This window comes from Stenella coeruleoalba, assembly GCF_951394435.1.
Source record: "Stenella coeruleoalba genome assembly, chromosome: 20".
Taxonomy (NCBI): domain Eukaryota; kingdom Metazoa; phylum Chordata; class Mammalia; order Artiodactyla; family Delphinidae; genus Stenella; species Stenella coeruleoalba.
The window spans coordinates 32932622-32949158 of record NC_137166.1 but is presented as its reverse complement, the minus strand read 5'-3'; the positions used below and the strand labels follow the sequence as shown (position 1 = coordinate 32949158).

General features: G+C 49.6%; 1 protein-coding gene across 1 annotated transcript; it reads right to left on the bottom strand.

Annotated features, from left to right (window-relative positions):
- Nucleotides 1–410: 410 nt before the first annotated feature.
- SALL1 (spalt like transcription factor 1) lies at nt 411–14710 on the bottom strand. Its single transcript, XM_079908397.1, has 3 exons — nt 14563–14710; nt 2030–5466; nt 411–887 (listed from the first exon to the last, which is right to left on the bottom strand). The coding sequence occupies exons 1-3, from the start codon at nt 14636–14638 to the stop codon at nt 447–449; spliced, it is 3954 nt and encodes a 1317-aa protein (XP_079764523.1). The 5' UTR covers nt 14639–14710; the 3' UTR covers nt 411–446.
- Nucleotides 14711–16537: the final 1827 nt, after the last annotated feature.

Below are 16537 nucleotides of genomic sequence, written 5' to 3'. Positions count from 1 at the left end.
TTTCCAGCAGGATCAAAGTGTACATTTATATACAGATTTTATTAGAGATCTAATGCATCACTGAGGCATTTCATCAACACCAGATTCATATTAAACTGGATATAGAAAATAAGTTAATGCCAGATTTAAGACCGCCTAGCAGGGCAACTTGCAATTGCCATAAATGTTACAGCAAGTTTACAGGACTCTAGTCAATTAGTATTTAGTCCAAAAATACAGAAGACCAAAGTTAACGCTTGCATCCTGTTTGCAAAGCCAGATTATATCACTAATAAATAAGCTTTCTTAGAACTCTAGAAGTTGAACAAGGTACAAAAGAATGTCTTCAGAATGTTGTAGTTCAGAGATCTGGGGGGACCAGAAGGTGGGGGGCACGGGGCAAGGAGTAGGAGGCAACCATGGGTCTCATTCTGAACGGGGATGCTCTTTCTCCAGCCAGAGTGGGTTTAACTTGTGACGATCTCTTTGCTGTCTTCCACGAAGCGGGTGAAACGGAAGTTGGTTCCATTCTCGCTGCTTGCCATCTTCTCCAGGCCAGCCAGGGGCGCACTGGGCTCTGAGTTCTGGAGCTTCTCCAGGTTTCCCGTCAGCCCACTAATAGGTGAGCTGCTCCCGCTGCCCAGGCTTCCAGGAATTGGAGGGATGCCGCCGTTCTGAATGACCGAGATCTCGTTGGCCTTCATCGCCAGCCCATTGGAGAGCGCTGCTGCATACTGATTCCAGAAACTGGAAGGATCCCCACTTCCTGACCTGGCCGCCAAATCCTTCTGGAACATTTCTGGGAACTTGACGGGATTGCCTCCTAGGAATGTCATGGGGCCGTCCACGGAGAGCCGGCGACCCCGGCGGGCAGGGGCGCTGTTCCACATGTGAGTGCCCATGTGTACCTGGGATGCGGGAAGAGAGGAGAGGAGGGAGAAAAAAACGGGAGAGAGAAGAAGGGAGAAGCTGAATAGTTGAATCTGTCTCAACTCATATCCCAACACTCACAGGGCAAGTGGCCGCAATGTCTATTCTTATTACCTGCCCGACAGTGGGAAGGGTAACAAGAGCTGTCCACTCCAGTCCACTGGTAATAAGGTGTCTGCTCTCTATAGCCCTGGGCTGCCTTTCCTCTGCCCGGGCAAGGATGCCTTACTTACTCCTTTTTTATTACCTGTATTTAGCTTATAATGGCCTCAAGCAAGCCAGTCAGTCACAGATAGCTCCTTTCAGGGGGAGAATTGTTACGTCCACTCTCATTGCCATGGTAAGTATTGCATCTGACACCTTTTACCCTATAAATGTCCTTTTCAGATGGGAAGAAAGTGCCCCTCACTGATTGCCCATTGGAGGGCCTGTGCGTGGAGAGAAAAAGCCAGAAAGTAATTATTCATTTCACTTTACTGGCCGCAATCTCTAGAGAAATACTCTGTCAACAGAAAAATGTACACAGTAAGAGTGTTCAACTGTTGCTCTAGAACTTAAGCATATTTGCTTTCTTTCCAACACATATCAGTAGGAAATGTTGTATGATCAATTATCATAATACCCATTAGCAGAGTGGTGACGTTACTGTTTTTAGAAAGACAAACCACGCTGGACTGCAGAGTTATGAAAAGATAGATGCCAACGCTGAGGAGAACTGTAATTATTAAGTGATACGGGCAGCACACAGGCCGCACGGAGGTCTTTAATCAATACCCCATGGCAACGCTGGGCTGTCTGACTTGGTAGGTAAAGCAATTCATTTGGTGCACTTAGCGAGTCAACAGGACTGGGCCGCCGCTTCGCTTAGGTACCAAATTATTCAATGCACCGTGACATTCAGCAAAGCTGCGGCCTGCCCTAGTCCCTGCCGTGACCCCGACCTGCACGGGCACCCACATTTCTCCAGATCGGTCACGTGCAACAGGTTCCCTTTCGAGAACTCTCTCCCTGACTATCTGGACTGAAGACTCTGGGAACGTACCTTACAAACAGTCAACGGCCAGGAGAGAGAGAGGGTGGCTAGGGTGGGTCTGGGTGAGGTACAGGTGGAGGGAGGTACCTTAAGATTGCCTTTTGTTGTAAAAGCTCTTCCACAAATAGTGCAAGCAAAGGGTTTCTCTCCAGTGTGAGTTCTCTCGTGAATCTGCAGGGCGCTCGACGAGGAGAAGGTCTTGCCACACGTGTTGCAGTAGTGCTGTTTGGGGGTCCTCCTGGGCAGAGCTGGGAGCAGAACTGGGGACGTGGCGGACGATGACAGAGGCCCAGAAGGGACGTGACTGGTGGGGGTGTCCTTACTGTCCTGAGTCGTCACATGCACGAAGCCGTTGACCTCTGTCTTGATGAGAGACGCCAACGAGTTGGCGGGAATCACCGCCGAGTTCTGATTGGGGCCAAGGTTGGAACTGGGCTCAAAGAGCTGTGATGGTAGATCTCGCATCTGATGTGTCAACATGTGTTGCTTCAAATTACCCTTGGTGGAAAAGCCACGATTGCAGACTGTGCAAATAAATGGTCTCTCTTTGGTATGACTTCTGTAGTGAATGTCCAAGGCACTCTGACAAGCAAAGGTTTTGCCACAAATGTCGCAAGCAGTGTTTTTAAATTTACCCCGGTCTCTGAAAGGGAAGAGGATCCCCAGAGAATCTTCTTTGATGATTTTCTCTGTGTGACTAGATGTCAAATCCAAAGCCCCACCGTTCACTGGGGTGGGAGACAAGCCATTGGCAAAGTCGCTTGCCCCTGCTCTCTGTGGCTTCTCCTCGGCGCTGGGTGACTTGTGGAACTCCTGGGTGCTGTTGGATGGGGACAGAGCCTGCATGGAGGAGGTAGACTCTGAGATGGCCGGGCTGCCAGCACTCTGGCTCTCCATGTCACCACCCACCGAGGACGAATCGTTGGTCAGGACGTCCCCCTCGACCGACCCATTCTCCACTGACTTCAGGCTGGCCTGCAGCTGCTCTGCCAGGCCCGCATTGATCATCTTCATCTGATTTTCCAAAGCAGCGATGCTCGACATCTCTAGAGGCAAAGGCGAGGAAGACAGGCTGTCTTGGGACGCATCCGCGGACTTGGGCGTGTCCGGGATGCTGCCCTCAGGACAGTCTTCCATGTTTTCATCGGAGAAGTTGTCTAGGTCATCAAAATTTTTCTCATCAAAGGAGCCCGTGTCAGACTCCATGGACTCGGGGTAGCTGTCAGGGACCGGGGTGTTGGGAATCTGGCCCCCCATGTGCATTCGGATGTGCTGCTGTAGGACAACGGCGTTCGTGAACTTCTTCTGGCAGATGGGGCAGGAATGCTGGACTCTGAGCGGGGGCATAGCACGATGGACGCTGTAATGGGTTTTCAGGTTCCCTTTCGTGGTGAAGGCCCGGCCACAGATCTTACACTTAAAGGGCCTCTCCCCGGTGTGGGTGCGGTAGTGCATCTTCAAGGCGCTCTGACAACTGAGGACCCGGTGGCAGATGACACACTCATTGGGGTCAGTGGCCTTCTTGTCAATGTTTTCGACCAGCTGCTGAAGCTTGGATGTCTCTGAGGCCTGGGCTGAGTCCAAGAGTCCCCCAAAAGGAAACTTCGACTTGAACTGCTCGGACATGAGCGGCAACAGAGGGTTGGTGAAAGTCGAGGCACTGCCTGGGCCAACGTCGGACGCTAGGGAGCTCAGCACGCCAGTGCTCACGGTTGGGGCTGAGCTGGGGACCACGCCGCTCTCTTCGCTTTTGCCACTGGAGGGGGGCCCAGTGGAACCTTCCGCTTCCTCTGGGAGCCCACCCGGGTTTCTCGAGGCCGGCTCGGGAGCCCCGGAGTCACTTTTGACGGAGCCCGGGGGGCTGGCGGCAGAATGGCTGATGGGGATGGGGGCTGGCTCTTCGGTCTTGATGAAGGGGGTGAGGCTTGGGAGGGTCGGGGGCAACGGCAGGCCGACTGAAGTGGTCAGAGTGGGCAGGACCGGTTTGGTGTCTAGCCAGCTGGTGACCGGCTTTTCTGGAGGAATGGACATGCCGTAGGGGATGCCGGTACTGGTCGGGATGTTGTCCAAATGCTCAGGCACGGGATAGGGGTTCATCTGGATGTGAGGGTATTTCTCTTTGTGGCGCTGGAAGTGGACTTTGAGGTTCCCCTTGGTGGAGAACCTGTTCCCGCAGATGTTGCACTTGAACGGCCTCTCTCCGGTGTGGGAACGGAGGTGGATCTGCAAGGCACTGTCGCTTCCGAAGACCTTCGCACAGAACCTGCACTTGTGTTTGAAGAAGGCCTCGTCCGAAGCGCTTTTTGCTTCGAAGGCAGTGACATTTGGTGGCTTGCTTTTTCTTTGCTGGGCCAAGGCAGACAAGGAGTTTAAATCCTCTGCCGTCGTTCCGATGTTGGGCAAAGGGCTGGGGAAAACCGAGTTAGCAGGGGCCGGCTGAGGTAGAAGTGGATTAGATGCAGGACTCAATAGACTGCTTATTGCAAAAGCTGGTGAGGAAGATGCCGAGACTGCGGGGTTGCCGGCATGGGCATGGGAGGCACCCGCGCTCGAAGCCACTTTTTCCGAGGAGGGGGTGGGAACTGCCGCCGCCAATATGTGAACGCTGGGGGAAGAGCCGCTGTGGGGTGGACCGATGGTGTTGCCAGAACTGCTCTGAGGTAGCTGGATGGGGGGGAGCTGTTTCACACCGCTGATGCTGGCAGATTGGCTAGCGAGGCTCTGTGCTAACCCAGCTGCTGCCGCCAGCTGCTGAGATAAATGGGAGCTGAGTGTGGACAAGGGGTTGGCAGATGTTCGTACAGTACCTGGAGAAGGACTAGAAGATGTTGGCAAGTCTGTGTTCTGAGAAGCCAACAGCAATATTTGGTGACGAATCTGTTCGATCAGTTGCAGCTGGTGGATCTGCTGCTGCTGCAGAGCTAAGAGCTGGTCCATCAGGGCCGGGACGGCCAGCTTGCCTCCGGAGGCCCCACTGCACCTCGCTTCCTGGGAGAACTGGGCCACCGCCACCTTGGTGCTCTGGAGGTTCTCGATGATGACGTTGCTGTTGATCACAGAGAAGTTGCCCAGTGTTGTCAGGTCCCCGAGTTGAGGTAGAGAGGTTGTGATCGCTGAGGTACCTGGGCAGGAGCTGCCGCTGCTGCAGCTTGGGGGGGCACTGCTGTCGCCACCGCTGCTCAGGGGGCCGCTGGCGCCTTTGCTGGCCGCTGGGGCCTCCACCTCCATGGACTCTTCCCTGTCCGGTCCGTGGGGTTCCGCCAGGTCACTGCAGTCTCCTTGCTCTGTCTTGTTAGCCGTGTCGTTCATCTGTTCCTCGGGATGATCCGGAGTGGGGCTGGGGGAGAAGGTTTCAGGCGGGGACGCTGGACTTTCATTTACAATTAAAACTAGTTGGTTTTTAGTACAGTTCTTCTTGTGGAGCAGAAGATCTGACAATTCAAAGAACTCGGCGCAGCACCGGCCGCAGACGTGGGCATCCTTGCTCTTAGTGGTGCGGTTGGGTTGACCCTTCTCTGTGTCTCCTGCAAACGTCAAAAGGAGCAGGGTTAGCGAGTGAGCCAGGACACCCAGACATCCATGACTTCAAAAAAAGAGAAAGGGGTCGATCAACTCTTTTCTCCCTGCGAAACTCAAAACGGTGGCCCCTGAAAAACAATCAATATTCCCTAAGAACAATCATGATTAAAATTTTAGGCTGTTGGAGGACTTCCTATCAAGCTGGTATCTCCGAGAGCCAGGACCTTCAGGTCATCCATCAAGATATAAAATACTGCGAACTGCAGGCATTGGTGCATAATGAAATTCCATAGCAAAATATCGATTTCCAATATTTTATACACGTTATTGTCTACTCATCCAGAGACGGTCCAGCCACCATCCTGAGGACTTATTAGGCTCTTGAGTTTCTGTCAACCTTATTCATTTTCAACTGATTCAGAGATATCTGTGACAGTTTGTTCTGTCACTAAACTAATTTGTAGTCATTCAGGTTCCAATCAGTGGTTGACAAGGGGGAAAAAAATGCATATCACCAAGCTGAAGACGGACAACTTGAAAATCACCTCCAGCCCCTACCTAGAACCTGAGCTACGTCTGATCCGTGACAAGCACACTTTAGCCACATCAGTAAGAAATCCTCCAGACCGCTCAAGACTCAGTGGAACACAAGAGAAAGCAACGTGCGCCTCCCCCCCCCCCCCGCCAACACACACACACACACACACACACACACACACACACACACACACACACAGGAGAGAAACACAATGATCATAATCCGTTACAAGGCCTGCCTGGCACCTATATATCACCCTGTGGCATGTTTATTTTTAAAATTAAAGAACGCAACTGTGGCTACCATCCCGCTAATCAAGGAATATATGCCACTACGCTCCAAATGGCAACATTATGCCTCTAAATATTTCAGCAAAAGTGCTCTACCTATAAAGACTGGCACAGGATTTACATTTCTGATTAAACATCAACTTAAAGAAAGATGTGCAGCTAAGGGGAAGTGAAGAATAATTCTTGGTTTCCAGTTTGGAAATGCTTTGCAATTCTCCTTGTCTGAATGCCTTTAAAAACAGTTTGCTCTTAACTGTTATCAATTGTTTAACAGATTGTCCTGAACCTTTCATTATAAAATCCCTTTATTTCATGTTTGTTTCCACTGGTTGCTCAGATTTCTTCTCACTAAGATCCATTTTAAACATAAAAATCTCCAACTCCAAGCTAACATCCTATTCAAAGACAGGATGGCGTCCCATTGTTTGCCCAGCATGGGGAACACCAACTTCTGTTGTACAAATGGTGTGTGGTCATCTCCGAAGGCTGTGAAAAAAAAAAAAAAAAAAACTGTTTAATTCAAGGATTACCTCCCTGTGTGCTTTTCTGCAGAACTGAATCAGATAATAGTTAGTTTCCATGACTTCCAAATTGAATCTCCCAGAAAACTTGCAGGGGGAAAAAAAAAAAAAACTAATTGCAAATATGAATAAACGCAAAATCAAAATGCTGCTTTTTCAGTAAACTTAGAGTTGACTCAAAAGAGCCTGCCATTTGCCTCTTTGTAGTAAACATCAAAAAAAAAAAAAAAAAAGGAAAAAGAAAAGAAAAGCTTGAGTAGTTTTGCATTCCAGAAAATATAATTAATACCCAAATACTAACTTCTGAAAATTCCTTAACTCTGTTTGCCTTGAGTGATACCACAGTTGATTAGAAGCCCTGGTAAAGTATGCCAAACGTATGCGCACTTTAGTCACTGGGAGGGTTATTTGAGTAGCTAAGTTATACTTAACAAGCTAGCTTTCCTAATACCCATCTTTTAATCTCCGCAAGGGTATAGTGCAAAATGCATTAACAATACAAAACAAATCTTGGTTGGAGCAGAAAATACCAATAATGATTCAGTTTTAATTTAATGTTTAATCATCCTAATTGGCACAGGATTCCTCTGCACATTCAAGGTGCTGTTTTAAGCCCTTTCTGTCTCTCTCCCTGCTTTAAAATAATGTAAACAAAATACGCTAAAGTTATGTTGCTTAACTTGGGATGAAAATAATGTGACAAAAATTCTGTTTAAAGTTTCTTATTTTGACAACCAATTTTAAATGATGCATCCATTTCAGATGCTTATTTTAAACTAGGAAATGCAATTCCTAATATATTCAACCGAAATGTTATTTCTTTCTCTTTGCACATTTCCATATGTAATGGTTATGTTTCCATCTACTTTTACAGCCAATTATGAAGGAACAAAAGCTATTCTGTTTGTTCACACATTTTCAACAAAATGCATTAAAACTATTATGTCAGCATGTTCTATTAAGCTCTGCATTCAGTGGAAAATACTTTTCAACCAGCTCACATTTATCAAAACATAAAGCCACTTTAAAACACAGTTTTGCTTGGTCAGCTGGGCTTAGACAAATAATGACAGATTCAGAACTAAATAACTAGCAAGGGAAATCAGAAAACTGACTTCGTCAATTGTACACATTACAATGCAGTTGTTTCAAATATTTAGCACATCTGTGCTCACGATTAAAGGGCATTTTTAATTCTTTATAACTTGCAAACATCTGATATTCTCATAATATAGAGAGAAAATAAAAAAGGTTACTTTACAGGATTTAGCTGATTATTACTTTCCTGTGCTCCAATTCTGCATTTGTGCTGTTTCAAGACTCACTTGAGAATTTTCAAGTTTTTTGACCTGAACATTTTTACATTTAGGGTTGTGCTCACTGGATGGAAAATATAGACATTTAAAAATAAGTGCCTGCCTTCTTCTAAGAGACTGTGTTTAAAAAAAGCTGCCTATATTTTACCTTAGATTTTCACATTTTAATAAGCTGACATTTGATCTCACTGTAGAGTCAACTAATTTAATTTCCTGATGTTTATGAACACCAAAAAAAAAAAATCCTGATATCTATTTTGATTTATTTCAAAAGCAGGTGTCGCTACACTATCATCATTCTTAACTTTAAATCTATCTGCCTTCTGAACAGAATTCCAACGAAACAGCTTTATAAAAAAAAAAAAGATGAAACATGAGGACTAGCTTGAATCTTTAACTACCAAAGGAAATATTTTAAGTTGTGATAAGATACACACACACACACACACACACACACACACACACAAACATGTTCTAATTCATTTTTCTGACCATTTGCTATCTTGCATCTCTCTCAATAATCTGTTACACAGGATTGCAACTGGTGACCCCCTTATAGTAAATACAGTTGCCTTGTTCCCTGTACTATGGTGAAAACAATATTCCAGTTCCTCTCCTATGGATTTTGCATACAAATTAATTTTGTAATCGTGGTCATATAGAAAAATTTAAGAAGTAGTGGTTTTCTAAGTATGTACACACAAAAAGATATTTGGAATTTTCTGGGTTTCTTTTCCCCCGCTCTGGGTCAGGAGAGGAGGTGATCTTATAGCTCCAGCCAATGTATATGAAAATCCCAGATGTTTTAGTTCTCATTGTACCGTTTAGGTTCTTGACGCCCATTTCAAATGTGTCAGTTTTCATCATCTGAACTAAACATTGCAGAATAGGAGACAGAAAATTGAAGTGTTCCAGTGTATCCGTCTGCTGAGAAAACAAAAATACAACTATGCCCCACACTGAAAGGTTTAGCCAGCCAGGAAAACAAAACAAAACAAAACAACACAACAGCCCTACTGTACCATGTTGAGTTTTCCTTTTTGGAGCTCCCCGGAAAGACCCTTCACTTGACTTCCCATTACCTTCAGCTCACATTAACATTTTTAATAGAGCCTCACAAGATTGTGATTTTGGAACCTATCATTTTAACTGGCTGTTCCTTTTTGTAGACCAATTTCCAAAGGCTATCACAAACATTTTTGATTGATTGGTCTTTTCTCGTTTTCTTTTTCTTTCACAGACCTGGGAAAAACCTGCATCCGAATAACCAGCTTAAGATTCCAAAGCAATTTTCAACACCGCCACATATGCTCTGCATATTTTCTGTAATGTCTTAAGTTTCCTCTATGGGATATGCAACCACATGACACATTTTACTGGCCCCCTTCAAGTCCCCTCACTGTTCTGACTGGGATTAGCGTATTCTTGAGGGGAAGAATACAAGGGAAAATCTCTGAAAAAATAACAACACGGACAAGACAGTCCTTTGAAAATCGTGATACCAGCCCACCTAATGTACACAATAAATGAAAGGGGAAAATGTCTTCCCCTTGGATGAATCAAACTGAACACTAGATGGGGTTCCAGTTGCAAGGGTTTGTTCAAAAACTTCTTTGTGGCTTTCCTCTTCCAGTGACGCGTAAAAGAGACTGCTTAAGGCGAGATCTAAACTTTGACTACATAAACATTGGCAAAGGCACAAGAAACTAAATCCCTGTTGTTTGAGGGTAAAACTGAGCTATGGGAACTACCTGTCAATCTTCCCCTTTGGGGGTCTGGCATCTGAGGGTGACAGGGGAATAAGGTTAGGAAAAGAAGCCAAGCTGATAAGGTGAAACTAAAATAAACTTCGAACTTCCTGCTAAGTGACTAGCGAGACTCAATTTGGGGGTCACTGGGAAGATTCTGAAGGACATATTATGATCTGGACCTTGTCACCTCTGCATGGGAGGAGGCTAGCAAAGGTTAAAACAGCTCGACACATCTAGGTTTTCTAAAGCCTGGCACACCGACTTTTTTTCTTTTGGAGGGGGAGGGGTGCTGGTTCTTGGGATAATTTACCATCTCCTTCGTTCAACTGCTCAATGACTGCCGTTTTGGTAATCTAAGAATATTTGGGAAGACTGGGCTAGCTGTATCAGGCGGTACCTTAGAAAAACCCAATTAAGTCTACAGAAGGAATTAGTTCTGGTTACTCCACTGAGCTTGGCTTTTCCCAATTTCAAAAAAAACTGAACTGCTGGTCTAAGTCTCCCCCAGCTTTTCGGTAAGATCTCTGCACTAAAAATTTGGGTTTCTGCTTTCTAAAGGACTGTGGGTCAAGACACCTTGCTACCTGCGAAAGTAGAAAGAAATGAAATAAAGTCCCCAATGAATAACCTATAAATTGGCACTCGTGCCTATAAACCATAGGTGAACCTGGATGTAAAATAAATCACAAAACATTCGGTATCACAAATCCACTTTAACACATGCTTTCTCGTGTCCATCCACCCTTCGCTTGTTTGTGTGTTTGTCACATTTTTGGAAGTGTGTACAGCCTGCAGCAAACCCCCCCCCCAAAGAGTTTGCATTTTCTCAACCAGAATCTTCCATTATGCCACAAACTTAAAATAGGCCTGATTAAACATGAGTACTTTCCAACTGCTTTATCGTGCAGGTGTCCGTTTTTCAAAAAAAGCAATTAATTACAGTTCTCTCTAACCTTTGGGCCCAGAAATCAATGTGTTGCCATTAAGATGCTCACAATGAGTAAATTACTTTGGTAAATAATAGAATTTCATTATTAATATAAATAAGAGGAATTTTTATGATACTTTATATGAGAGGCAGGGTGTTATCTCCAGTTCATGATGCTTTTATCTTTCTTCCAATATGATCTTTTCCTTGAAAAAGCTGGGCACCGAAATCCTTTCTTAATAGATGAATGGAGTCTCAGTGGGCCATCCATGTAGTTCCAGGAATCTTAAAAACACTACCCAAAGAAGAAAAACCCAACACACACACACACACACACACACACACACACACACACACACACCCTGAAATCCAAATCTCTAGTAAAGAACCCACATATAAAATCATTAGATTCTAATGTGCCCGTTCCTCAGAATTATTTATCTCGGTAAATAATTTTCCCAATGGCAGTCATCTTTCTACAAGTAATTCGAGACTTGTTGAATATCATTTAAGAGACAAGTAAGGTGCTAAAATCTTGGTTTCATAGGAAACAGAAAAAATCCCCCAGTTTATGTTAGGGTTTTATAGGTGCACCGAAAGTAGAATTAAAATATGAACATCATAAGACTGACCAAATAATCTTGTTTTCTTGAACTTGTTCCGATGAAGTTATCCTCCGGGCTGCTGAGCCTGGCTGGGATTTTCTTTGTATGCGCACACACTTAAACACACACAGGCGTGACATGCAGCACAGCAAGCCTGGCTGCTCCCAGCCTTGGGAGTCGCTCCTTCAGGGCTCTGGTAACTGGGGTCTACAAACTTTTCTAGGTCCCACTCTGGGCTGAGCTCACGAAATTGCAGATGCCAGCATCTGCTGAGGGTACCGCCGACTAGATTTCATTTGGTGTGTTCAACATTTCATTTGCCATATTGTAAGCCCATCTCAAGATAGAAAAAAAAGTAACCACATTGTTTAAGGAAAGGTTTATCTTCTAAAAATTTAACAATTTTGTGTATATTAAGACAAACAAACCAACCAACCCGCAAACCAAAAAACAGAACCCGACAGACAACTCTTTGAAGTGTATTTTCTGGGTGGATAGAAGAATGGGTTGCTGAATATACTGCATGAAAGGTGGTGACTTTTTAAAGGTAACTTGGAGACAAGTCATGATCTCTCAGTTCTCTGTATCTCACAACTATTCCCAAATAAAAAGAACTGGAGTGTGTAAGGCCCTCCTGTAAATCAGACACGCAGGAGGATTAGTTGTGTACTAATATTATTACAACATACTAAATCCTGTAACCCTATTACAAAATCTACCCTCTAGGCAGCTTCTCCTAAACTTATTGTTCAACCATGTAAAAACAGTCATAATCTAAAACCATTACAACTGGAGAAAAGGAGGGGGGTAGGGAGAGGTGAGAAAGGGGGCTGGGAGGGGAGTGTTTCCTACGGTGCCCCTAACAGTTTACTGCCTCTTAGGACAATGAACCAGCTTTGAGGGATAAAAAAGAAAGAAGAAAGAAAGGAAGGAAGGAAGGAAAAAAGGAAAAGAAAGAGAAAAAAGAAAGAAAGGAAACTTGATTCAGTGACTTAACTAACTTACCTCAAAGCTCAAATAAACTACAAAAAAAAAAAGTCCTAATAAATAATAATGGTCAGAGGTAGTGAACTCCATTTATGCTATCGCTTTATGAGAAGCCTTAACTATTAAAAACTCTGGATTCAGAAAGCGACAGGAAAAAGGCAAAGATCTAGCAAGCATCAATTCTCTGGGAAGCCCGAGCCTTTATTTTTTCTTTTTTGAAAATATAGAAAATCAGTACACATTAATTAAAAAAAAAAAAAAGACTTAAAAAACTCTTGCCTCTCCTCCCATGAGGTTTGGTCCTCTACAAACTGTTAACTTTAAGAGTATTACTGTGAGGACGGTCTCACCAGAAACTTTAGGAAAGATGGGTGTGGGAGTGAGATGCAGAAGAGACCAGCTGAGAAAACCCAGAAAAATACCGAGGCAGCGGCCTTGGGTAATTTCACCTCACTGTACCTCGACTACCCGGTCTCGCCTGGGGTGGAAAGCGGGGATCAGGGGTTCTTCTCAGCGGACTGAGAAATCGCAGAGGCTCTGGGTAAGGCTTGAAGCTCCAGAAAGTACTGGGGTGGAGGGAGCAAATATTGTAAACAAGTTCCTTAATCGGTCTCTGTTCTCCCCAATTTCTTAAGGGACCCCCCACGCCAGGAGTCCCCTTTCAGGACAGTCGGGGTTTAGAGGGTGGGAGTCCCTTCGCTTCTCTGCCTGGGTTCTGCGCGGGTCCCTGCGCCCCAGCTCAGCTGAGAAGCAGGCCTCTCAGGAAGGACCCCGGGACCCTGGGGCCCGGGCGGCCGCAGAGTTTAGGGGACAGAGGTGCCGACCAAAGGGCACGCTTCGGAGCCCTATCGGGGTCCAGTTCCCTCCTCCACACCCCAAAATGACACCCGGGACTGGAGCATCCCGAGTCGCGGAGACCGCTTGGGGGTTGCCCCTCGTCCTTCCGCAGCCGAGGGGCGAGCATTGTGCCCGGGGAACCGAGCCCGAGCGCCGCTCCATCGCCTCTGGCCCTGGGCCTGGGAGCTCGGAGGCCCCTAAAGTGAAACACCTTTAGGAATAAGGAAGGATTCGAGGTGTCCTCCCTCTGTACCCCCGACTCCCTGCCTGGATCTCTCCCACTCTCGGCCTTAGCTCCCTAACACAAACTTTGTTCTGGACTTGTTCGTTCCTTTCGGGACCCCTCAGCTGTCGTCTCCATCGTAAGAAGCCAGTGCCTCTGTTTTAGGGGGATTCTCTCGTGGCTAGATAGCACCCCAGGTCTGAAAAAACGACCCTTACGACTCCTGGAAGTACAAGGTACCACGATCCTCAGCGGGAGCCAACCGAGTTTAAAGATTTCTTGGGGGCGCGGGGGATGCATGTGTTGGGAGAAGAGATGCTGGGATAAACTTGGGTAGCCGGACACCGACACTTTCCCCCGCCTGCCGGCACTCAGTCTGGGGAGCACCCAGCTGCAAAGAGCACTCTCCACTCCGGCCTCCACCCCGGTGTGTCAGGCACGGGCGCCCCAACACAGGTCCCCATCTTCTTGCAGCTCCGAACTCCCAAAGGCACCCCATTCCGCGGTGCGGGCCCGGGAGGAGTGGGAGCGTTGGGGGGAGGGGGAGCGCGGCGCAGGGAGCTCCCCCCACGTTCCGAGTTGAGCCCAGAGCACAAAGTAAACTTCCTTCCCTCAGGCAGCAGGGCCAGGGCGGCGGAGGCCAGACCGGGGCCCCGGGCGCGGGCCGGGAAGCGCGTGGAGCCCAGCGCAGGCAGGGGCCGACGGCCTCTGCCCGCACCCGCGCCCCGCCGGGCACCCGGGCCCCTGCCGCAGCTTGGCGGGTTCCGGGCTCCGCTCCCCGGAAAAGCCGGGACGGAGAAGCAAGGCCGGCGTGCCCTCTCTCCTCCCCACAGGAGGACCCAACAACTCCGGAAAGATCCTGCCGGGAGAAGTGTTTGCTTTCCCCGTTGCAAGGGGGGAAGCCCAGCAAAGGCAAATTGAAAATTAAAAAGAAAAAAAAAAAATCGCGGAGTCGAAAAGGCGATTCGGAACACGGCGGCGGTGCCGCGGCCGGGCGGTGGGCGCAGGGGTCAGCCGCGTGTGCGTGGGTGCGAGTGCGCGTGAGTGTGAGTGCGAGTGCGTGTGTGCGCGTGTGTGTGTCCGCGGCGCGGTCCGGAGCACTCACCATCTCGCCGGGGGAGCGAGGCCACTTCGGGGTCGGATTGGAAATGTTGAGGCTTCGCTTGCTTCCTCCGCGACATGCTGGCTCAAACATCAGCTGGGGCAGAATAAAAAATTACTAAAAAAAAATCTTCTCAAAATTACGGAAATCGAGCGGCGGCGGCGGCGGCGGCTCCCCCCGCCCGCCGGCCCGCCCGCCCCCTCCCCGGCTCCCCGGCCCCGGGCGCAGCGCGCATGTGTCCTGCTATAATTATGATTATCAATAATGCATTGCGATTAATCATAGAGGGGCTCTTTGAAAGGCGATTGGCACCGGGCCAGCGCTATTCAAACCCGCTCGCCTTAATCAATTAGTTCGTGATTTGCTGCAGACCCCTGTCTCTCCGCGCGCTGGCCCAATAAGCCGGCCGCGGGGCTGGCTCTGCGCGCCGCGCCGCCCGACACTGGGTTAACCCTCTTCGCGACCGCCAGGGACTCCGCGGCCGGGCCGCCGGGGGCCTGCCTCCTCGCCTCTGCGCACCAGGCGCCCCGGCCTGAGCCCCCCTCCCTCCCTCGGCCCCCCCGTCCCGGGCTGGGCCGACCCAAATTAGCATGCCCTCCCCGGAATTAAGCCTCCCCGGGTGGGGGGTGGGGCCGGGCGGCGGGGCCTGGGGACCCGGGCTGCAGGCGCGCGGCGAACTTCCCAACTCCGGCGCTAGGCGCGCCGGCCCGCGGGGGGAGGGAGTCCCGTGGCGGGATTTGGGGGTAGGAAGTCCCGTTTCTTGAGTGTTTCTTCGTTTCTTTAAGAGCTACCAGAAAGCAGCCCACCCCCACACCCATTAAAAAAAAAATAAGCGAGTGGGGAAGAGCCAGCCCCACGCCGGTCCGCCTCCCGCCCGCGGCCAGGCCTCCCTCCCGCTCGCCGCCTGGCTCGGCGCTCCTTCGCCCCGAGTTCTCCATCCCCTGGATCCCGGGCTCGCGGGGCGCGGAGAAGAGGACCAAGGAAAGGTTTGGGAACATGACGGGTTTGGGGCTTTGGGGGGAGGGGCAGCTCTCCCGCCACCCCGATCCTCCTCAAAGGGCCCCGATCCTCCAGCCTCTCGCTTGCTCCCTCGCTCCCTTTCTCTACCTCGGACATTCCCAGGACAATTAGGGCTGAAGTTTTCGGGAGAAGCGGCCCCGAGCCCGTGGGATAAGGGGGCGGCCCGGCTCCGCCCAGGACCCCTCCCGGACCTCCCCCTCGGCAGCCCGGGTTGGCTGCAGGGTGCGTCACTCCGCGGGGAGGCGGCGGCGGCCGTGGCGCCGCAGATCCCGGGGCGGGCGGCGAGCGGGGACCGGCCTGGGATCCGAGTTCAGCTCCAGCCGGGGGGAGGGGAGGGGCCGCCGCTTACCCAGCACGCTGCAACCCTCCCCTGGCCTCGGGAGGCGCGGGCCTGCCCCGCCGGGCTCCGGGCAAGGCCAGTCCCCGGGACCCCTGGGCTCCGCGACCTGGGGGAGGGGGCCGTACCCCAGGCTCCTGGCGAGGTGACCGAGCTGAGCCGGGAGTGAGAGGGGGGGTCCTTGTCCGCAGCTGCCTGGCCCGGCAGAAGCTCGCCTCCACCTCTCAGGCACTTGCCGACAGCGGCGCCCAAACTTTTCGCACCAGCTCCATCTCCCCAGGCTGCGATGCAGCCTCCCCACCCGAGCCCCAGAGCCCGGAATGGGGATCCCGGGGCCCGCACTCCCTCCGCTGGGCTCGGGCGCCCGCGAACCTGAGGTTCAGTCCTCGTCTCAGCCTAGCTCTTCCCCCTCGCGCCTCAGGGTCTCCTCGCTCCAAGGTTCCCGAAGTCCTGCGCCCGAGGGACAAACTAAACTTCGGTTGAGTAATGGGGAGGAGGGGGGTGCAGATACACAATCCCTGCCCTATCTCGCGATCGGGAAAGGAGAGGGCTCATAAGGACGCCCCAATTCGGGAGCGCCCTGGAGTCTGGAGAGGAACACAGTCGGTTCGCGCGAAGTGG